This window comes from Antechinus flavipes, chromosome 5, assembly GCF_016432865.1.
Source record: "Antechinus flavipes isolate AdamAnt ecotype Samford, QLD, Australia chromosome 5, AdamAnt_v2, whole genome shotgun sequence".
Lineage (NCBI taxonomy): Eukaryota > Metazoa > Chordata > Mammalia > Dasyuromorphia > Dasyuridae > Antechinus > Antechinus flavipes.
This window is the reverse complement of record NC_067402.1, coordinates 51,353,790-51,378,659: the sequence shown is the minus strand read 5'-3', so window position 1 is coordinate 51,378,659 and position 24,870 is coordinate 51,353,790. Positions and strand designations below refer to the sequence as shown.

Below are 24,870 nucleotides of genomic sequence, written 5' to 3'. Positions count from 1 at the left end.
ATAAGCATATCATATTTTTGAGTTTCAATTTCCCCATCTATAAAATGGGAATCGTAATATCTATGGTACCCAGCCTACAGAGTTGTTGAATCATAACATATATAAAAAATACATACATTATATATATATATGTATAATAAAATCATGTGTTAAATATATACATATACTTTTTAAATGGAGCTTTATCTAAATCTATGCCCATTGTAATTAGTATTTATGATGATTATTATCTTTAATGAGGATGTAGAAGGCCAGGCTTTTCAACTTAGAAGTTTTTATAATCTTAAATATTTATCTGGACAATTGCAAAAGTCCCCTGGTCAGTCCTAAATGTCTCATAAGCATCTACAGCTCAATATGTTCATAAAAGGATGTATTTTTCTCCTTAAACTCATCCTTCCTCCTGATGTTCCTGCTCTAGTTGAGGGCACCATCATGGTTTCAGAAATCTAGCTTCACAATGCAGCGTCATTTATCCTAGATTTTTCAAACCTTCACTTCTTTCTATCTAACTCATTGTCGTATTTTTGATTCTAAATCAACAGCATCTCTTAGCTCCATCTCTTCACTCACATGACCACAAAGACTATTGCTCTCGTGACTTTTTTTCTAGCCTATTGCAAAAAGCCTCTTCATTACTCTTCTTGCCTCTAAGCTCTTTACCATTCAATTCATTCTTCATACAGATCCAAAATGTCTGCTCCTGAAGCAGAGGCCTGAACAGGTCACTGTGGTTTCCTATTGCCTCTAGGATCAAATAAAAATCTCTTAGTGTGCTATTTCAAATCTGACTCAAACCTCTTTTTCAATGTTGATTATACAAGACTCTTTACACACTTATCTTTAAATACTGTCCATCACACCTGGAATTCTCCCCTTCCTTCCTACCGTCTATTGAAACTTCTCTCTCTCTCCCTTCTCCTCTCTATCCCTCCCCTTCCGTCTTTTTCCTTCCTCTCACCTCTTTCCCTCTTTTCTCTCCCTCTGTATATGTATGTGTGGTTACATACACACTCACACACACACACACACACACTCAAGCACAATTTTATATGTTTATATGTATTCTTTAGTTAATAGCATACGCATTGTATCACTCCCTTAGAAAATGAGGAAGAAAAAAAACTGTTTTGGTTTTGTCTCTTTATACATAAGACCCAGAATAATACCTAAGCCAGAATAAATCCTTGATATAATTGTTGAAGTGAGATAAATTGAAGTAGCATAGGGAAATGAGGTGGGGGGGGGGGCAAACAGATTCAGAGACAGAGAAGGCAAGAGTGAGACAGAAACACAGAGAGATAAAGAGAAGGAGAGGGGGAGAGAGAGAGAGAGAGAGAGAGAGAGAGAGAGAGAGAGAGAGAGAGAGAGAGAAACAGAGAGACAGAGAAAGAAACAGAAGGGATGGGGAGGGAGAGAGAGAGGGAAGGAGAAACGAGAGAAGTACAAAACTTCTAGTATGTAGACTAGGGGAAAAGATCGCATATTTTGAAATATATTATTGATGTGTTTTTCAATGTCCCTCTTTTTTATGGGAATAACCCCAATTTACTTTATATCAAGTGGCTGCTAAAATCATCTTCCTACACAGTATTACAGGTTGTGCTCTTGGTCCTGTAATCATGATATTTTGGCACACTTCTTTTAAACATCCTTGTAAGTCTCAATGAAGTCTGTTTATACAAGGCTTTTGTAGCACGTAAATACAAATGTCACTATTAATTATAGTGACAAACACAAGAGAGCCTTTTACCTTCTATGTTGGTATTTTGTCAAAATATACAAAAACATATCATAAATGTCTAATCATAAAATGAGATCATAATAAAGTTTTATTTATGATTTTTTAACCCTAGTAAGAGAGAGACAGAGACAGTGACAGAGACAGACACAAATTCAGAGACAGAGAGACTTAAGATTCAAAGTAGAGGAGATTAAATGCCCATTTAAGAGAAAATCTAAGTTACTTATGACTTTACATTTTAAGTGATAAGTAAATAGGTAAAGTGAATTGTTTAAATCTCATACAGATTTTTTTTAAATAGCCCAATTTCCAGAAAAGGGTCCAGTAGAAAATTCCACTAGCCAGTTAACTGACAAAGTATTTAAATTTTTTTTCTTAAATTTTCAACTACATCCCTTCATTGAACTTTAGTTTGTCTTCAGGGAGCAATTTTAACAACACATCACCCTAGCTGGGAGTGCACAGGTCTCTTAGGAAGCATGACATAGTATTGGTGATGACGATGACGATGATGATGATGATGATGATGATGATGATTTAGATGAGACACTGCTGTCCTTTGAATCTCTTGAAGCAACAGTGTTATTGATGTCTGCCTTGTAATGACATTCCTTTATCACTACAACTAACAAATGCCGTTGAACAAGATCCAAGAAAAACTTAGATTGAAAGGAATTATATTACATAGTGTTTTACAGCAAGGTTTCACAATAATTAAAATCAAAACAATAATAATCAGAAAAGGCAACAAAAAGGCTTAGTTCTTAAAAATGAGATAAAACTGACCAAAAAGTGTATTTGACAATCCACAAGGATTAATTAAGTCATTGTTGTTGTTCAGTCGTGTCCAACTCTTTGTGACCCCATTTGGAATTTTCTCAGCACAGCTTGGAGTGGTTTGCCGTTTTTTTTCTCCTGTTCATTTTCAGATGAGGAAAGTGAGGTAAACAAGGCTAAATAACTTGACTAGCATCACACAACTAATAAGTATCTGAGGCCACATTTGAACTCTGGAAGATGAATCTTGTGAATCCAAGCCCTATTGTTCTAAAGACACTAAGAAGGACAAAACCAGACCCTGCCCTCAAGGAGCTCATATTCTAATTGGGGAGACAACACGGGAATAACTAGATACATACAAAAGGAGATGAACTATAATCTGTAGGCATTATTAAATAATTTTCAGAATTAATGATCAAATCTTCATCATTACTTACTCATTCATTAATCATTCCAATTAGTTTCTGATGTTCTTGTCAAACTCTTGATGCAGAAATCCTTTCTCCTGGGAAAGAGCATTAATTTACCCATATCTTATTACCCATATTACTACTGAAAGAGTAAATAATTTACTTAAGGCTACATGTCTGTGAATCATCAGAGAAGGACTTGAATCTAGGTCCTCCTGACTCCAAGGTTGGCCATTTCTCCTCTTCTCCATGCTGTCAGACTTGGTTATATTGTCAGAGATTTAGATATGATCCTTCTGCTTGTAGGGCATTGTTCTTGCGGACCTGGCCAGGATTTACTTTAGCACAGGCCATTCTACATTTTCTAAACTTTCCCCAGTGTCTGTAATAAAAAAAAAAAATAGCTCTTCTTTGGGGGCTCTTGTCTTTATAGCCAGAGTAAATAGCAGATCTTAATTGATGGCTTGACCCCTTTTTTCTTTCAACATGCATGTAGATTTTAAGGCTATAGTCCATGTGCATGTAGAAATCCATTTAACTAGGTGCTGAACTTCCACCTGCAGGACTGGCAGGGTTTCATTTACTGTCCTGCCATGTTCCAAGGACTCTCCATACTTTTTCTCCAAAATTTGCCTATGACTTCCATAGTCAATCATTGAAGAGAAAGGGAAAGGAATAAATCTTTATGTCATATTGAATTTCATCCTTACAATGACCCTGAGAGGTGCTCTCATTATCCCAGAGGAAACTGAGGCAAACAGGTTAACTGACCGGCCTATCAATGTCCTAGGTCAGAATAGAATTCAGCCAACTCTCTACTGCCTTTAATGAGAATGAAAAAAACTGAGTACCTTTCTTTCCACAGTGATTGATTCTATATATTAGTCAAGCCAATAGAATAGCAACTATAACCAAAACACAAATGCATTCTAAGTCAAAGCAATTGCCTTCTGGTTCAGAGAGTTTGTAAAAGCCTTCCATCTCCCGCACACATGGCCTCCCTCCAACTTCAGAAGACCAGGGTAAGGGCAGAGGTGAGAGCTCTTGAGGGAGGAAGGGTAAAGAAAGAGGATGAAGTAAGGGAGTGAGCTTATTCCTGGTCATCTCATTAAGACTCGAGCAAGTTTAGATCTTGGTGGACTGAGGAAAGCTGTGGTGATGGAGAGATTTAGAACTTCTCCCTAAATGACTACTTCATCTTCTCTTAAGATGTCACCTCAGCATTAGAAATGTAGAAAATTCTTCCAAAATATTTGCTTTTTCTAAAAAAATCTGCAATTTACTTATCAGAAGCTTCCTTCTACCAATAAATTTATTCTCTCTGCTTTGCAATTTATAATTTTCAAGAGTTCCTATGGTTAATGTTAAGTGCCTTGCTCAGGGTCACATGGCCAGATTGTGTCAGCCATAATGTTAGAACTCAGGTCTTTTTTATTCCAAAGACAGCTTTCTATGAAGACATACATACTCTCCAGAATCTTAAATAGCCTTTCCAAAAGGCTGGCTCTAACTTGTCAAGTTTTAGAAACACTGCATCAGACTCTACAATCCCAAAATTGTAGTGACTACCATCAAAGTATTCAATGATGTGGCTGTTCAGTCTTTTTCAGTCCTGTCCAACTCTTCATGACCCTATTTGAGGTTTTCTTGGCAAAGATACTAGAATGTTTTGCCTTTTCCTTCTCTGGCTCATTCTATAGATGAGAAGACCAAGGTAAACAGGGTCATACAGCAAGTAAGTATCTGAGGCCAGATTTGAACACAAAGTGAGTCTTCCTTGACTCTATACTGTTGCTGCACCTAGCTGCCCAAAGTATAAAGTGGACTCCACTAATTCTATTCCTTCACCTTTTATTAAGCAAAATAACAATTGTTTTTTATTTTAATTCCTTGGAGATGCTTTTTAAATAGAGCTTGAATAAGAAACAGTTAGGTTTTTTCCATGAGATAATTAGGTCAAAATTCAAAGAAGCATCCTATAAGATTTACCAGCTTATCAAAAGGTCAAGAACCAATGATTTTAATTTTTAGCAAAAATAAAGCCTCTCATATTATTCTACTCAAGAAGATAGGAGATTTAGTTTAGATGATGAATATAATCAGATCCACACAGAATTGATTGGGTGACTGGGCTCAAAAGTAACTATTAATGAGTCAATGTTATCTCCAGTGACACTTACACTAAGGTCTTAAATGGGATTTATATTTGGCTCTGACCTCTTCAACATTTTATCAATGACCTGGATAAAACCATAGATAACATGGCCAAATTTTCAGGTATCAGAAAACTAGGACTGATAACTAACACAGTAGACCAGAAGTTCAAACATGTGACCCAAGGGCCAAATTTGTAGCCCATAACAATACTGAATGTGGCCCAAACTAGATTAAAATGTAATTGAGAAATATTTAACAAAATTTTTAAAAAACAGAATATAAATAATTGAAATCATTATACAGCCTGCAGGGATCTTTATCTATGGCTTAATCTCCTCTCCACCTCATTTTTCACCTCTTCCCTCAGTTTTTATTTGAGTTTGACACTAGTATACTAAATAACTAGATAGGGATTAAGAAGGGTCTTTATAATGGGATCATCCTAAGTATATGAAATTCATTAGGGATGAACATAACATAATTCCCAGTCTCACCATAGAGTTCTTATAAATAAATGCTTGGTGAATTTCAGCCATGTGCCAGGAGTTACACAGAATATAGAATTAGGCATGAGTTTGGCCTTTAAACACATTTGCAGGAATCCATGGATTTTATTGCGATTTTACTTCTGTGGTGGATCACAACAATTGGAATAAATAATCTTTAATTCACTTCTGGCTCTAAAAATATATTAAAGTAAATTCATCACATTTATAGAAAATTATATTAGAGACTGGAGAAAATATGACAATGAGATATTGCTTTGCCATGGTGGAGTGCCCAGAAAGCTGGGTCTGTAACCTGAAACCCTGAGATTAGCTCGTACCTCTGGTTTGTTTTTCAGGTCCTCAGTTTCCTCATCTAGAAAATGAAAGCAGTAGAAGGAATGACTTCACTAAGATCCCATCCACCTCAAAATGTGTGATCTTACCTAGAAGAGATCAAAAATACTCATTTGATAGCATTCTAGTATAAGCTACTCACAGGCAAGAGTTCTTCCTCCTCTCTCCCCCCTTTATATCCCTAGTGCTTGGTATATATTAGGCATTAAATAAATGCTTATTGAATGGAATTGAATTAAGTTCATTCCACTAGGGCATGACACATATGTAGAGAAAAAAAGGTAATACAAATTAATTTTAAAATTCATTAAAAATATGTGAAGTGCCATGGGAGGTCTGTGACACAAATGAGAGGGACGCAGATACGACTTGATGGAGAAAGAGAGATTTGAGCTGGGTTTTAAAGGATGTGTAGGAACTTGAGAAGGGGAAAGCACACTTCAGGCAAAAGAAAAATGTCATCAAAGGCAAAGAAGTAAATAAAGTCAAGTATGGAAAGCAGTCCAATTTGGCTGTAGTATATTGCATACATGAAAACTGGGAGTTTAGATTTAGATCAAGAGAGTATCTCAAAGTTTCCTAGTCCAACGCTAACTTTACAGATAAGTAAACTAAGTGTATTGAAATGAGGCTGGAAGAGTAAGGTGGTACCAGATTTCAAAAGTTTAGAATGTCCACTACAATCATGTGTCATAACAATTGACAGATTATGTTCAAAAAGTATCAAAAGTAAAACTAGAGTCTGGGTCTACCCAAACCCTACTCCTGTGATTTTAGGTGTCTTTAAAAATACTACCTCTAGTACCTTTTCTCAAGATATTTAAGAATATAACAATTGTAAGCCTGTACCATGAATTATAGTCTCCAAGAGACACATGAGAAAAATAATTTTGTTAATTGTGCATTCATATTCAAATTAATGACCTTGAAATACAGAACTTAACTTCTTAACAGACAACATATTGTTTCCAAGTATTTATTTTGAGGTACTTAAGCATTTTGACATGTAACCAGAATTTACTTGACTGATGGCCACTTTCCCAGTAAGCACCAAATGCTTTATATTAAAACAAGTGGGTAATATGCAAGTTTCATTTCCAAGGGCCATTTTAAAAATGATTTCATTACCAAGGAAAAATAATAGCAAAAGGAAAAAATAAAAAGAATAGATTAAAATAAAAATACATTTTTCAATTTGCAAAGTATGTCACATACATTATTTTTATATAGCATATGTTTTATATATATATATATATATAATTTATATTTATATATAATATATAAATATATTATATATATTTGTATATGCAGTTCTGTGAAGTAGAAACTTATTTGTTGATTTTTTTCTAAGACCTTTTCCCAGTCTCTTTTTTTTTCCTCCAGGTTAAACACCCCTACTTTTTTTTCAATTGATTCTCATATGGCATGATCTCAGGGCCCTTTATCATCCTGGTGATTCTCCTCTGGACACTCGCCAGCTTATTAATATCTTTATTCAAATGTGGTACCCAGGATATCATCAGATGATGATGGCAAAGTACAATGGAACCTTTACTCCCCTATTCCCAGAATGTATGTTTTTCTTAATGCAGACCAAGATGGTATTTTTTTTTGGCTGCCATAACCACACTAATGACTAGTGTTTGAAGTCAAATCTTTTTCAGAAAAGCTGCCTAATCATGCCTCTCTGTCTTAGACTTGTGAAGTTTATGGTTTTTTTTTATCCAAGTATAAGATTTTATGTTCATCCCTAATGAATTTCATATACTTAGGATGATCCCATTATAAAGACCCTTCTTAATCCCTATCTAGTTATCTAGTATACTAGTGTCAAATTCAAATAAAAACCAGGGGAAGAAAGTGGAAATGGGGTGGGGAGGAGACTAAGCCATAGATAAAGATCCCTGCAGGCTGTATAATGACTTCAATTATTTATATTCTATTTTTTAAAATTTTGTTGAATATTTCTCAATTACACTTTAATCTAGTTTGGGCCACATTCAGTATTGTTATGGGCTACAAATTTGGCCACACGTTTGAGCCTCTGGTCTACTGTGTTAGTTATCAGTCTTAGTTTTCTGACACCTGAAAATTTGGCCATGCTATCTATGATTTTATCCAGATCATTGATAAAATGTTAAAGAGGTCAGAGCCAAATATAAATCTCACTTAAGACCTCAGTGGACGTATCCCTGGAGGTAATACTGACTCATTAATAGTTACTTTTGAACCCAGTCATCCAACCAATTCTGAAATGTTCTGATTACATTCATCATCTAAACTAAATCTGGACTTCCGGTTAAGATGGCGGGGACTTCCGGTTAAGATGGCGGAGAGGAGGCTCACAGTTGCATAAGCTCCGCGCTTTCTCTCACTATCCACTTCATTACAAGCCTCTGAATCAATGCTTGACTGAAAAAAACCCACAAATAGTTACCAAGAGAAGCCATCCTTGAGATCCGCCAAGAAAGGTCTGTCTTTACTGGAGGGCTGGGGCGGTTTTAGATCGGGCACAGGCTGAGGGCAGCGGCAGTGAGAGCACGGGAGCAGACTGGAGAGGGGGTGGAGAGTGATCGTAGCCGTTTCTGCGGGGAGAGCTTCGCTACAGGTTTGGATAATTTCCTCTGGCAGCAAGTCAACAGCCCAGCAGAAAAGCTAAAAACACCGGGGCTGAAGAATACAACCGCAAACAGCTGAAGTCTCTCAGGACCTGGCCCCCCCCCCCTCAGTGACTCAGCACGCTCTGGGATCTCAGAGCGCAGGCGCAGCACAGTCCTGCTAGTGCCTCACTGCTGCCACCTGCAGTCTGTAGAGGAAGCTCGATAACACACCCAGCCCCTCCCCCAAAGAAAGACTCCAGTTTTTTTCTGTTTTTCTTTGGTAGTTTATCTCTGATTAATAGACAGAATGAGCAAGAAGCTGAAGAGGACTTTAACCCTTGACAGCTTCTATACAGATAGAGAGCAGACTCTAAATCCTGAGGAGACTAAAAACAGGCAGTCCCCAGGTGATTCCCCAAAGGAGGAGATCGGCTGTTCCTCAGCACAGATGAACCTCATAGAAGTGATTAAAAAGGCTCTCACAAGGGAGCTAGAAGAAAAATGGGAAAAGAGTCTGGAGAAAGTTAAAGAGAGAGTGGATAAAGAAGTAAAATCCTTGAAAAATAGGATTAGTGAACTGGAAACAGAAAACAGCTCTCTAAAAAACAAAATTGGCGAAATGGAAAAAAATTCCACAGAACAAAAGAACTCAATTGGACAATTAGAGAAAGATTTTAAAAAAGTGAGTGAAGAGAATACTTCACTGAAAATCAGAATTGAACAAGTGGAATTGAATGACTCGAGGAGACAAGAAGAATCAGTCAAGCAAATCCAAAAAAATCAAACAATGGAGAAAAATGTGAAATACCTTCTGGGGAAGACAACAGACCTGGAAAACAGATCCAGGAGAGACAATCTGAGAATCATTGGACTCCCAGAAAAACATGATGAAAAAAAAAGCCTGGACACTGTCTTCCAGGAAATTATCAAAGAGAACTGCCCAGAAGTCATAGGAACAGAGGAAAAAATAAACATTGAAAGGATTCATCGATCACCCACTGAAAGGGATCCTAAAATCAAAACACCAAGGAATATAGTGGCCAAATGCCAGAACCCTCAGGTGAAAGAAAAAATATTGCAAGCGGCTAGAAAAACCCAATTCAAGTATCAAGGAGCCACAATAAGGATCACCCAGGATCTGGCAGCATCCACATTAAAAGATCGAAGGGCCTGGAATATGATATTCCGAAAAGCTAAGGAACTTGGTATGCAACCAAAAATAACTTACCCAGCGAGAATGAGCATCTTTTTCCAGGGAAGAAGATGGACATTCAACGAAGTAAGCGAATTTCATCTATTTCTGATGAAAAAACCAGAACTTAACAAAAAGTTTGATCTACAAATATAGAACTCAAGAGAAATCTAAAAAGGTAAAGATTAATCTTGGGAACTATATTTTGACTATATAGATGTATAAAGAATACATGTATACCTTGTTCTAGAAATTGATGTGGAAAGGACATTGTACCAGAAAAAGGGTAAAGTGGGGGTAGTACATCTCATGAAGAGGCATAGGAAACCTATTATATCTGAGAGAAAGAATGGAGGGGGATGAATATAGTGGGTATCTTACTGCCTTCAGAATTGGCTTTAAGTGAAAAATCTTAAGACATATTCAATCTATGGTGAAACTTCTCCCATCTCATTGAAAAGTGAGAAGGGAAAAGTGGAAAGGGAAGGAATAAGCTAAGGGGAAGGGAATACGGGAACTGGGAGGGAAAGGGGTAAGATAGGGGGAGGAACTCTAAGGAGGGGGGAGGGATACTAAAAAGGGAGGGCTGTGAGAAGCAAGGGGTGCTCACAAGCTTAATACTTGGAAGGGGGGGAAAGGGGAAAGAAGGGAGGAAAGCATAAACCGGGGTTAACAAGATGGCAAGTAATACAGAATTGGTCATTCTAACCATAAACGTGAACGGGGTAAACTCCCCCATAAAGAGAAAGCGGTTAGCAGAATGGATTAAAAGCCAGAATCCTACAATATGTTGTTTACAGGAAACACACCTGAAGCGGGGAGATACATGCAGGTTAAAGGTAAAAGGTTGGAGCAAAATCTACTATGCTTCAGGTGAAGTCAAAAAAGCAGGGGTAGCCATCCTGATCTCAGATCAAGCTAAAGCAAAAATTGACCTAATTAAAAGAGATAAGGAAGGACACTATATCTTGCTAAAGGGTAGCATGGATAATGAAGCACTATCTATATTAAACATATATGCACCAAGTGGGGTAGCATCTAAATTCTTAAAAGAGAAACTAAGAGAGCTGCAAGAAGAAATAGACAGTAAAACTATAATAGTGGGAGATCTTAACCTTGCACTCTCAGAATTAGATAAATCAAACCAGAAAATAAATAAGAAAGAAGTCAAAGAGGTAAACAGAATACTAGAAAAGCTAGATATGATAGATCTCTGGAGAAAATGTAATGGAGACAGAAAGGAATACACTTTCTTTTCAGCAGTTCATGGAACCTATACAAAAATTGACCATATATTAGGACATAAAAACCTCAAACTCAAATGTAGTAAGGCAGAAATAGTAAATGCATCCTTTTCAGACCACGATGCAATGAAAATTACATTCAACAAAAAAGCAGGGGGAAGTAGACCAAAAAATAATTGGAAACTAAATAATCTCATACTAAAGAATGATTGGGTAAAACAGCAAATCATAGACATAATTAATAACTTCACCCAAGAAAACGATAATAATGAGACATCATACCAAAATGTATGGGATGCAGCCAAAGCGGTAATAAGGGGAAATTTCATATCTCTAGAGGCCTATTTGTACAAAATAGAGAAAGAGAAGGTCAATGAATTGGGTTTGCAATTAAAAATGCTAGAAAAGGAACAAATTAAAAACCCCCAGTCAAACACTAAACTTGAAATTCTAAAAGTAAAAGGTGAGATCAATAAAATTGAAAGTAAAAAAACTATTGAATTGATTAATAAAACTAAGAGTTGGTTCTATGAAAAAACCAACAAAATAGACAAACCCTTAGTAAATCTGATTAAAAAAAGGAAAGAGGAAAATCAAATTGTTAGTCTTAAAAATGAAAAGGGAGAACTCACCACTAACGAAGAGGAAATTAGAGCAATAATTAGGAGTTACTTTGCCCAACTTTATGCCAATAAATTCGACAACTTAAATGAAATAGAAAAATACCTCCAAAAATACAGCTTGCCCAAACTAACAGAGGAAGAAGTAAATATCCTAAACAGTCCCATCTCAGAAAAAGAAATAGAACAAACTATCAATCAACTCCCTAAGAAAAAATCCCCAGGACCAGATGGATTTACATGTGAATTCTACCAAACATTTAAAGAACAATTAACTCCAATGTTATATAAACTATTTGAAAAAATAGGGATTGAAGGAGTCCTACCAAACTCCTTTTATGACACAGATATGGTACTGATACCTAAACCAGGTAGGCTGAAAACAGAGAAAGAAAATTATAGACCAATCTCCCTAATGAATATTGATGCTAAAATCTTAAATAAAATATTAGCAAAAAGATTACAGAAAATTGTCACCAGGATAATACACTATGACCAAGTAGGATTTATACCAGGAATGCAGGGCTGGTTCAATATTAGGAAAACTATTAACATAATTGACTATATCAATAACCAAACAAACAAAAACCACATGATCATCTCAATAGATGCAGAAAAAGCATTTGATAAAATCCAACATCCATTCCTAATAAAAACACTTGAGAGCATAGGAATAAACGGACTTTTCCTTAAAATAGTCAGGAGCATATATTTAAAACCATCAGTAAGCATCATATGCAATGGGGAAAAACTGGAACCTTTCCCAGTAAGATCTGGAGTGAAGCAAGGTTGCCCACTATCACCATTATTATTTAATATCGTATTAGAAACACTAGCCTCGGCAATAAGAGTCGAGAAAGATATAAAAGGAATTAGAGTAGGCAATGAGGAAACCAAACTATCACTCTTTGCAGATGATATGATGGTATACCTAGAGAACCCCAGAGATTCTACCAAAAAGCTATTGGAAATAATTCATAATTTTAGCAAAGTAGCTGGCTACAAAATAAATCCCCATAAATCCTCAGCATTTTTATACATCACCAACAAAACCCAACAGCAAGAGATACAAAGAGAAATTCCATTCAGAATAACTGTTGATACCATAAAATATTTGGGAATCTATCTACCAAAGGAAAGTCAGGAATTATATGAGCAAAATTATAAAAAAGTCTCCACACAAATAAAGTCAGACTTAAATAATTGGAAAAATATTAAGTGCTCTTGGATCGGCCGAGCGAACATAATAAAGATGACAATACTCCCTAAACTAATCTATTTATTTAGTGCTATACCAATCAGACTTCCAAGAAAATATTTTATTGATCTAGAAAAAATAACAACAAAATTCATATGGAACAATAAAAAGTCGAGAATCTCAAGGGAATTAATGAAAAAAAAATCAAATGAAGGTGGCCTAGCTGTACCTGATCTAAAATTATATTATAAAGCAGCAGTCACCAAAACCATTTGGTATTGGCTAAGAAATAGATTAGTGGATCAGTGGAAAAGGCTAGGCTCACAAGACAGAATAGTCAACTATAGCAATCTAGTGTTTGACAAACCCAAAGCCCCTAACTTCTGGGAAAAGAATTCATTATTTGATAAAAACTGCTGGGATAATTGGAAATTAGTATGGCAGAAATTAGGCATGGACCCACACTTAACACCATATACCAAGATAAGATCAAAATGGGTCTATGACCTAGGCATAAAGAACGAGACTATAAATAAATTAGAGGAACATAGAATAGTTTATCTCTCAGACTTGTGGAGGAGAAAGAAATTTGTGACCAAAGATGAACTAGAGACCATTACTGATCACAGAATAGAAAATTTCGATTACATCAAATTAAAAAGCCTTTGTACAAATAAAACTAATGCAAACAAGATTAGAAGGGAAGCGACAAACTGGGAAAACATTTTCACAGTTAAAGGTTCTGATAAAGGCCTCATTTCCAAAATATATAGAGAACTGACTCAAATTTATAAGAAATCAAGCCATTCTCCAATTGATAAATGGTCAAAGGATATGAACAGACAATTTTCAGAGGATGAGATTGAAACTATTACCACTCATATGAAAGAGTGTTCCAAATCATTATTGATCAGAGAAATGCAAATTAAGACAACTCTGAGATACCACTACACACCTGTCAGATTGGCTAAGATGACAGGAAAAAATAATGATGAATGTTGGAGGGGATGCGGGAAAACTGGGACACTAATGCATTGTTGGTGGAGTTGTGAACGAATCCAACCATTCTGGAGAGCAATCTGGAATTATGCCCAAAAAATTATCAAAATGTGCATATCCTTTGATCCAGCAGTGTTTCTATTGGGCTTATATCCCAAAGAAATACTAAAGAAGGGAAAGGGACCTGTATGTGCCAAAATGTTTGTAGCAGCCCTGTTTGTAGTGGCTAGAAACTGGAAAATGAATGGATGCCCATCAATTGGAGAATGGCTGGGTAAATTGTGGTATATGAATGTTATGGAATATTATTGTTCTGTAAGAAATGACCAGCAGGATGAATACAGAGAGGCTTGGAGAGACCTACATGAACTGATGCTAAGTGAAATGAGCAGAACCAGGAGATCATTATACACTTCGACAACGATATTGTATGAGGACATATTTTGATGGAAGTGGATTTCTTTGACAAAGAGACCTGAGTTTCAATTGATAAATGAGGGACAAAAGCAGCTACACCCAAAGAAAGAACACTGGGAAACGAATGTGAACTATCTGCATCTTTGTTTCTCTTCCCGGATTATTTATACCTTCTGAATCCAATTCTCCCTATGCAACAAGAGAACTGTTCGGTTCTGCAAACATATATTGTATCTAGGATATACTGCAACATATCCAACATATAAAGGACTGCTTGCCATCTAGGGGAGGGGGTGGAGGGAGGGAGGGGAAAAAAAATCGGAACAGAAATGAGTGTAAATATAATGTAATTATTAAATAAAAAAATTTAATAATAAAAAAAAAAAAAAAAAAAAAAACTAAATCTCCTGTCTCCTTGACTAGAATAATATGAGAGGCTTTTATTTTTGCTAAAAATTAAAGTCATTGATTCTTGACCTTTTGGCAAGCTGGTAAAATTTATAGGATCCTTCTCAGAATAATTTGTGTAAAGTATATAAGGTTTCAAAGAAAAACAAGCATATGGTAATATAGTTACAAAATACTTTTTAAAAAAGTTCACAGATACCCTAAAAATCTATCCACAGACCACAGGCTAAGAACCTTTGTTCCAACTAACATAGTATTCTCTAAATATTCTCCTCTTCTACTAATTTAGCGATATTAAAAAAAGAAAATGAGATAAGTCTGGCGAGATCTAATCTTCATAAATGGCTGGCTCTTTATAATCATTTTTCTATCTAGCTATTATCAAATATCCCTTTAAGTATCTGTCCTAGAATTTTCCCAGAAATTGAAATCAAATTCACAGCTACCAAATATGAGAGACAAGAAGATTTTGACTGATATTCAACATTCCATTCCTTTATTGTAGGACACATTGAAGGAATCCAGATGTTTTCCCAAGAAAGGCTCTTATTCTATGTAGGATACAGACCTTGTCATCGCAATTGTGAAACTGAACCCTGGCAATTCCATGGTCCCATGAAATCTTTGGTCCAGTTCAGAAGGAAGTAATACCTAAAAATGAATTAGACAGTTTCTGCTCTGTAGTCTCATTCATTATCCAGCAATCCCAGAAATATGGGTTCATTCTAATGCCTCAATGGTGATTGATAGTAAACAATTGAAAGTTTGCTCTTTCTCCTAATGGGGATAACAAAGTAGCCACAGTCATTCCTGATCTGGCTTTTTACACTTCTTATTCTTTGGAAAGACCAGCTCACACGTTATCCCACTGTTTCATTTGGGCAATGCCTCAATGGTGATTGATAATAAACAATTGAAAGTTTGCTCTTTCTCCTAATGGGGATAACAAAGTAGCCACAGTCATTCCTGATCTGGCTTTTTACACTTCTTATTCTTTGGAAAGACCAGCTCACACGTTATCCCACTGTTTCATTTGGGCCTGTGATCCTTCCCTGACATTGTTGGCTGATCCCTACATCCTTGGGTGAATTCATTTTCAAATTAAAGTGTATTTGTCTCACTTTTCATTTCAGATTAGAACATCAGTCATCTGGGCAACTCCGAATGTCTCCTTCTCAATTCCATTGTGGGTTATCATATTAGCCATACTTCTTGGATTACTGGTCCTCACCCTTTTGACCTTAGCTTTATGGAAGGTAAGTCTTTGGTTTTTATCATTCTTGACCCTTCCTTTGGTCTATGGGGTAGTGAAACTGTCAAAAAGAATTTAGATAGACAGTGATTCTTTAATCTTGGACTCGTGATCTTTAACTCTTCAGAGGAGCATAAAAGGAGCATTTATCACATATCTTGTTAGCTTTGGCAAATTTAAGATGCCTATGGAACTGATATTTAAGAAGACTGCTGTGGTTTAGGGCCTGCTTTCATGTTGGGAATTTACTTGTAAATGAATTGTGAGAGAACTTGGCTCCATTATCCAAGACCAGGCATCTCCCTTCTGGAGCACTGAGGGTGTTGACGTCCTAGCAAAGACGTTTTCTTGGGTAATTTACCTGGGTCCTTGCTTTTCTGTTGACACGATACTATTCCTAATGCTTTAAAGCTCATTAAACAGCTGCCTTCAGAACGGGCCAATTTGGATATGATCCTTTGAATGTCAGTTAAGCCAACAAGGTTACAAATTTAGTAACACTCTTCCAACTGCAAATGATGTTTTTTTAAAACTTCAGATACTTTTAACCTGTGTCACTATTAAGCAATCTCAAATTTCCCTTCTTGTGTATGTTTTATCATAGTTTACTCCAGTGGCCTACAATAGGAACTAATTTTTGGCAAGACAGCTTGCATCCATGCCAAGTTCTGTCTTAATTTACTTTCCAAAATAGAAACTCCATCACAAACACCACTACTATGGCAATAACTAATGCGAAGCACGTCACAGCTGATTTCTGTCTGTTCTAGATACCTTACAAACACAACACGTTCTCTTTTAAAATAAAATAAAATAAAATAAAATAAAATAAAATAAAATAAAATAAGTCTGTGAGCGTCTTTGCTTTAGTGAAAGGGGACAATATCTCCATATGATCTTGATCTGAATAATGGCTTCTCTCCTGCCTGTCAGAGACTGATAAAATGACTAGATTCTTCACCACTACTACCATTCCCCAAAACCCTAATAAATGTCTTATGTTTATTGTCTATGGACAGCTCATTTCTTACATACTGTGAACTTTTGAGTTTGTCAAAAAGGAGTCCTCCCCTCAAAAAAAATTCCACCAAGATACAAAAAAGAGCAAAACAATTCACTATCTTAAAGAACAATATTTCTTATGTCTCTATGTCTATAACACAAGTGGGTTTTTTTCAAACATGTGGAAATAGTCTTCCTATTGTACTTAAGGACAATAATATTTCCAGAAATTGAGCATTAGATTAAGATAACTGACAGGAGATTCCATATAAATATACATAAGAAGAAAAGAAAAAAGAAGGCTCTAGTTAGAAGCCAAACTAAGTGAACTAAGCTACTAAAATGGAGAAACAAGAAATTTATAATCCTGTCATTAAAAATTTGGATTCCCACTATGAAAGACCCTTGAATCTTTCTATAGAAGTGAATATAGTCTCCTGAAAAAGACAGTGTTTGGAAATTCAATGCATATAGTTGCAAACCATCTCCTACCACTAGATTGCTGTGTGATTTGTAGTGGGAAAGATCCAAGAGGTCTGACGCCCTGAGTTCAGATTCATCCTGGCTACTTTCTATAGATAATATGATCTTAGGCAGCTTATTTTATGTTTTTAAGCTTAACTTACTTTAAAAAAAAGAAAGAAAAAGTTTGGGCTAGATAATCAAGATAGTCTCTTCCAACACTCAAAGTCTATGGCTAAGATAACAAGCCAAATTATTCCCTTTATATCTTGAAATATAGGTGGAGGTGAGAGCCTAAAGCCTATCCAACAACTGGTTCCAAGGGAGATTGATTCCCTCTAAGCAAAAAATCAGTGATCAATAATTTATATGTATATATAATATATTAAATGTGATTTCATATATATGCATATATATGGAGAAGTGGATAGAGGGCAGACCTTGAAGTCAAAATGTTTGGTCCAAGTTGTAGGTCTAACTCATACTGACTGTGTGATCCTGAGCAAGTCACTACCTCTTAGTGCCCCCAAGCAATATCTAAGACAAGGGTAATAACCTTCCAAAGGTTTCATGAACTTGATCAGGGAAAAAACGTCTTTCTTTTCATTAACCTATGGCATTTAGCATTTTTTTCAAGTATTTAAAAAGCATTACACAAAAAACAATGTCTAAGTCCAGACTGACAGAGAGGTATAGGGTACATAAAAATGTTTAGAACCCCTGATCTGAGATTAAAAGCTGCAGAGAAGGTATTGATCAGGAATAGCTAGGTGATACAGTGAATAGAGCCTTGGCACTCTTAATTTTTATCTATATTAGAAAAGAGAGTAATTCCCTGATTGCTTCCCCTACTGATAAAATCATGGGCTGGTCCAAAAAAAAATTACATGTGCATATAGGTATATATGCATATATATTATATATATATACACATATATATATAAAATAACTTAAATGGAAAATTTTTATACGTATTTAAGGCACTCCCAAGTGGATCTATTCTAATACATATTTAACAATCAGCTCTCCAAAAAAAAAAAAAACACTTTTACATTTAATATCCATTATTAATCTTTTCTATCACTTTTTAAAGTCTAGACAATCAAAAATAAAAAAACCAATAAATTAAGCCCTGATTTGTAGCATTTGCTGATTTCTGAAGTGGAAATACTCCCCAACAATGATTTTGACACACTAGTAATAGCTGATTCCTACAGATCCCTACTACCAGACAGTCTTTGGTACATAGGACTGTACTTTCAATGGAGAATGTATTCTTTTTTTAAGTTTAGAAAAACATTTGTCTATATATCTGTTTGTCTTTTTTTTTGGTAGTGTGGATTCTTTGACCGAGCAAGACCTCCCCAGGATGATATGGCTGACAGAGAGCAATTAACAAATGACAAGGTTCCTGATGCATGAAAAAAGATTTTTAAAAACCTACCAACTCAATGCAGAAGAAAAACTAAAGCCAGTCACTATGGAACCAGTGGGCACCATGTTGATGCCATTTGAATTCTGCAGTACTTTGGGAACTCGCTGTGCAATGAGTATAATCTTTTGGGAAAGGACCTTCATCAAAACAGAACCATTATTGGGAAGAGTTTTGTTGTTGTTTTGTTCCTGTTCTAGATTTATTAGATACTTAAGACTGCGCGAGATGGCTTAAATTGCTTTCTAGATAAACCCAACTTAAAATGCAAGGATAAAATTCCCGAGTTGCTGTAGAATCTAGAAAGTGAACTAGTGCACACTCCTTTAAACACTACTGTATCAAACAGAATATTTGACACCTCCCTATGAAAAAGAAACATTGCTTCTGAAACTGTGGCTCAGGGAGACAAGCAATATGTTGTTGGTACTGTGAAAGTACTTTTTAATGCTACAAAGAAACTAAGTGGGGGTAGTGAGTATTTATTTTTTTCCACCTCTGTAGTTTGACATCTGGAATGTCAGAGGACCCAGACAGGATGTCATTACCCATTTTTGAAAATCATTTGCTCAGTACACAAAGAAGAAAAGTACATTTTGCAAAAATGGTGTTCCAGCAAAAAATGATTCTTTAGAAAAGTTGCAGAATGAATGCAAAATTTAAGAACAAAGAGAATAAGATTCAGTTAAACATAATACTGCATCTTGTACCTGTTGGCATTCACTTTACACCCACCATCCAAGGATTCAAGGCTGCCTAAATGAATATCACCATATGCTGCAAATGTTTTTTTTTAATTTTTTTCCCCTTATGTTGTCAGTTACATCAGTTCATCCTATGTCACAATACTCCCAAAAACTCTCTTCATTTTGTGTGAATGTGTGTGTGTGTGTTTAAATTATAGTAATACATCAACATTTCAAAAATTCTTTCCTTTGGTGTGGAATCACCTCCAACTACTCAAATAATAACTCTGCTTTCAAAGAATATGTTCTCGAGTTGCTAAGGTGAAAATGTTCCTCAGTAGATGACCAGCATCCCAATAATGAGCCTTTTTGTGCTTAGTAAGCCCTAGGATGATTCCAACACCATCCATGTGTACACAAAGTGTACACTTGTGTACAGAAAGCCTTTTTAGTTTGACCAAACCTATTAGAGCTCAAATTCTACTATTCAGTAGCCCTTGAGAAACAAAATTCACTTCTATGCCAGGAAAAAGCATCATAGTAAGATTTCAGTGAAGAATTTTTTACTCTGGTTAAATTTTTTTTTTTTTACTAACTTGATAGTAAGCAATGTTAAAATGCCCACAATGCTATTTCAATAGTAAAGTGAATTTCATTATTATGAGATTCACATCACTGGCAAGAAATACTAAAGAGGGAAAAGGAACAGCCCTCATAAGCCAAGTATTTCTGTATATTTAAGGAAAGTTTTGAAGCTGCAACAATATTTTTTTATTTAAATATCTACTTTTCCTACCAGTTTGTATTATCAACACATAGAAAACATGTATCAGCCATGAATAAAAGAGAAGAATAAAATAATACAGACCTGGTATAGGAAGAAAAGTGTCTCTTGAAAAAATTTTGAGAACTTATATTTTCTCAGTTGCATCTCCAAATTCTATGTGCTTTTTGCTGTTTACTTTTGAAGTTAGCCAGGATAGCTTCTAGTATCAAAGAACTGTTTTATTAAACATTTTTCCTATATTCATTTTGAATTGAATGCCCACAAAAAACTTGACTTTTAAAAACCTACATATAAATATTCTATATCATTGTATATAATACTGTCATTGATAAACTAGGATTAACCAGCCAAATTAATTCACATCATCTGCACAATTTTGTATTATTTTTATTATAATGAAATATCACTTTTAAGAAATACAAATTTTATGTGCAATACTTTATATACATATGTATTTGTAGCATGTTTACACTGGCATTAATTTTTGTTTTATATATGAAGAAGAAACCTTTTGAAACATACTGATGAAACAGGTATAACAAAAAACCTTCAATACAGTTGGAAAAATTATATCACAGTTTGAACAATCATACTTTATTTGAAAGATGAGCCAAAGTTGCAGATACTAAATTTAAAAAAAAATCATTCCTCAGCCTGGCAGGAAGCCTTTTGGCTGCAGCTGTAAAATTTCATTAGAAACCAATTGAGAAACATATGGAGTAATGCACTGTTACTTTGAGCAAAAGGTTTATTTCATATTTCTCCTGCCTTGTAGATGCAACTTTCCCATGGTAGTCATCTGGAGTGTTCTCCTGTCAAGAAGTCAACTTTAGTTTCCATTGTTTGTGGATCACAATTACAATGGTGTTAAGGAGTTTTAGGCTTTCAAATCATCATCCCCTACAGGATTTTAGGTGTCAATTATGGTATCAGAGTCTATTTTAAAGGGATTTTCTTTGAAAAAAAATGCCTTCTACAAATAGGGGCTCCTATGTCATGTGAATGCAAAAGTAAACCTCCCCAGGTGCCTGGAATTCCACTCTAGATACATTGCTTTCAAGTACAAAAAGGTTTTCTGTCTCCAAGGACCCTTCTGAAAATGTAGATGCTGGGATGAGTAACACCTTGGAAGATATATCGGATAGCTAAGAATAAAGTGTTGGCACAGGATGGCACGAGCTAAGACATTCAGCCTGTTTGAGTTTTATTCATTTCATCTGCAAAATGAGGAGACTCTGTGACTAAGCAATAATAATAATAAGAGCTTCAAAGTTTACAAAAGGCAATGACTTATCTCTTTTGACTCTTACAACTACTCTATGAGGGAAGCTATGCATATTTTGTCACTGTTTTACTGATGAAGAAACTAATTCAGATAAATTACCCCAAATCACTTATATAATTAATGGATCAACAAGGACTTAACCCAACTCTTCTGATTTTCTAACAATCTATGATTTTGTGATTGAAGATGTCCTGGAAGATGGCAGACTGCCAGGATAGGAAAAAAGTGCTCATAAAGAGAAGTAGAAGGACACTGACTTTGCTGTGGGCTATCTCTATTTAGAGAAAAATGGAAAGTTTTGAATTGGCAGATGATCTTGTTGAAATGTTCTGTCTCCTAAGGAATAGACCACAGAATAGCCTCATGGGTATACATGATCCCCATCTACCACTTCTAGTGTAGTAATGTAAAGATGTCATAGAAAAAGACAATCAAACAAAATGAAGCAAGGTGAATCAGCCCAGAATAGTATTTACTGAGCATTCATTTCCTACACAAAATATTAGAGCAGTAAATATTTTTTTCTTTATTATAGCAATGTCAGTGGCTTGAAAATCCATAACATGCTTGCATATTATAATTTTCATACATCTTTTCACTCTTGCAGCTAATTTGAAGGCACAAAAATGGGCATATTAAGTTTTATAAACTTTGGAAAGCCCATAAACATGAAAATTGGATAGTTTGCAAAACATTGCGCAACACTATGTTGCCATTGAAACAATGAAGTCACTGTTAAATAGTTATGTGTATATTGGCTGAGGTTTCCATGTACCTATTTACTTTGTCACAAATAAAATACCAGGTGAAAGACAAATGACATGTTTGATGTGCTTTGTTTCACATGCAGCAAACAACTTTTACACGTGACACACATTTTGTATTTCTGTTTTTATGCCTTCATTGGGGAGATTTCATGTTTATTAAGCCTGAAATATAGGCCGACATATTATGCATCCCCACCTCCAGGAGATAGCCCAATGGTCCATCAACTTTTACAGAAACGTAACACAAAATGTACCAACATGCTTGTTGATCTTGGAGACCATTGAAAAATCAGTTGGAAACCCACTAGACTTCAGGCTAGATTTAAGCTTCCATCATTGGTAGAGTTCTTTTGCTCAAAAGCAATCCAAGAGAAAGCATGTCAATTAAGGAAGTTCTCAAAGAACCGTTCTCAGACTAATTGGCTAGAACTAGGACTTGTTGAAATCCCTCAAAGACTTATTAAATGTCACACAATTAAATATTCATGTGTACTGATTATTATATATAATCCATATCACCTTCTGGGAGCTAATCTTCAATTCCAAAATGGCCTTTTGAATGCCAATTACAATTAAATTGTTGCTTTCTTTGCATGAGGTATTATAAAGTATTGTGATGGATGGGATACCATTTAGAAATAGAGCAAAACCATAAACCCTACAAAGGCTTAAGACAACAGCGAGTACGGAACTGCAAGAGTACAAAAAGTATGACCATGCTTATTACTTTTAATCTCTACCCCCTTACATACCATCTGCCTGATGCACTGCCTTTTGGAATTGTTTATGAGTAAATTCTTTGTTATTTATGATGGTTGATAATGATCCATATGGAAATAGAGTCACATACTTGCATCTCTTGACAATTAAAAATGTCTTGAATTTACCGTTGTAGGCACTCTGCTGCAACATCATCGTGGGAAAGTTCTTAATGTCTCTAGGCTGTTGCTTATTTTGATTATGAGCTCTGTTGTACTGAAAGTTAAGTCTTCAGCAAATTGCTCTTTTTAAAATTTGATGATATTGGTGATATTTTTCTAAATTATAGAAATGAACCATTCCAGTTTTAGACTTTGACATCAGCATTTACCTAATGGTAGAATAAAAAGTGGAACTATTCCTACTAGAGATCAGCATCTCATACCAAATCCCTGAGAAAGTCAATCTGTGTTTCTGTTTCTTCTTAATTGTATCTCTTCTCTCTTAAATCTGACTTTAGACTTTATCATTCAACTGAAGCTGATTTCTTTAAAGTTGCCAAGTATTTCTTAATCGCCAAATCTGATAAAGTCCTTTTTAAGAGTTTACTTCCTATTTGCACTGTCTAGCCTTTGACACCTTTGATTACCTTCTAGACAAATCAACAAATGTGTAATAAGCACTCCCTATGTGTTAGGCACTTTCCTAAATGCTGGGATGCAAAGAAAAGGAAAAAAAAAACAGCACAGTCTTTGATACCAAGAGCTCACAGTCTAAGGGAAGAGATTAGGTTTTTCTGATAATGTTCTCTCCTGGTTTTCCTTCTTCAGTCATGTCTGATTGTTCCTTCCTGGTCTTCTTCACCATATCAAAATTATGTTTACAACTTGTATCTCCCAAAGTTCTATGTTGGGCTTTCTCTTTCTACTTAGCCATGATCACATCAGGTCCCATATGTTCAATTACCCATTTGACATGGATGATTACCAGATCCATCCCTAATCTTTTTCCTGAGTTCCAGTCTCACATGACTAACTTCCTCTTGATCATCTCAAACTTCATGTTCCATCAACATTTGTCTATTAACAGAACTCATTCTCTTTCTACTCCAAACCCTATCTTGCTTCTGAATTTCCCTTTTGTTTTTAAGAGCACCACTATCTTCCCAATTACCCAGGAACAACCTTAGTATCATCCTCAGCTTCTCAAAATCACTCTATATATCCAGTCTGTTGCCAGATCTTATCAATTCTACTTTCACAGGATCTTTTGTATGTATTCCTTTCCCTCCACTCACATAAGTCATGCCTTTGATGCATGCCTTTATCACCTCATGTATAGACTATTAAACTACCCTATTGCTTGGTCTACCTATTTCATTTCTCTCCCCAATCAAACCCATCCTCCATTCAGCCATCAGTGGTTTTCCTAAAGCACAGGTCTTTCTCCAAAAACTCCAGTGGCTCACTATTACTGCTTCCCTATTCCCCTCCACTCCCATCCCTCCCACTCCAGATCAAATAGAACATGCTCTGTTGGGCATTTAAAACCCTCCCAATCTGCCCTCTTCTTCCATTTCCTATTTTCTTATACTTTTCTCTCTTCCATTTACTTTATGATTCAGCCATGATGGCCTTCTTGTATTCCTCACAAGCAATACCGCATCTCCTGACTGCACACATTGGCACTGTCTGTCTCCCATGCCTGAAATAGTCTTTTCCTCATTTCTGTCTCCTGAATTACTTCAATTCCATCAGAACTCAGCTCAAATTCCACCTACAGCAAGAGGCCATTTCCACCATCATCCTTAATGCCTCTGAGATTCCTCTCTATTTCCACTGTTTTATCTACATTGCTATTTGCTTGATACAGCCTCCCTCAAAACAT

General features: G+C 35.6%; 1 protein-coding gene across 1 annotated transcript in view; it reads left to right on the top strand.

Annotated features, from left to right (window-relative positions):
- The window catches only part of ITGA8 (integrin subunit alpha 8), a 209,487-nt gene extending 187,153 nt beyond the window's left edge, over window positions 1–22,334 (top strand). Inside the window, exons 29-30 of the mRNA XM_052000132.1 lie at window positions 15,745–15,867; window positions 18,663–22,334. Coding sequence (XP_051856092.1) covers window positions 15,745–15,867; window positions 18,663–18,749 — 210 coding nt within the window. The 3' untranslated portion in view covers window positions 18,750–22,334. The remainder of the gene's footprint in view (window positions 1–15,744; window positions 15,868–18,662) is intronic.
- The last annotated feature ends 2,536 nt before the right edge of the window (window positions 22,335–24,870 follow it).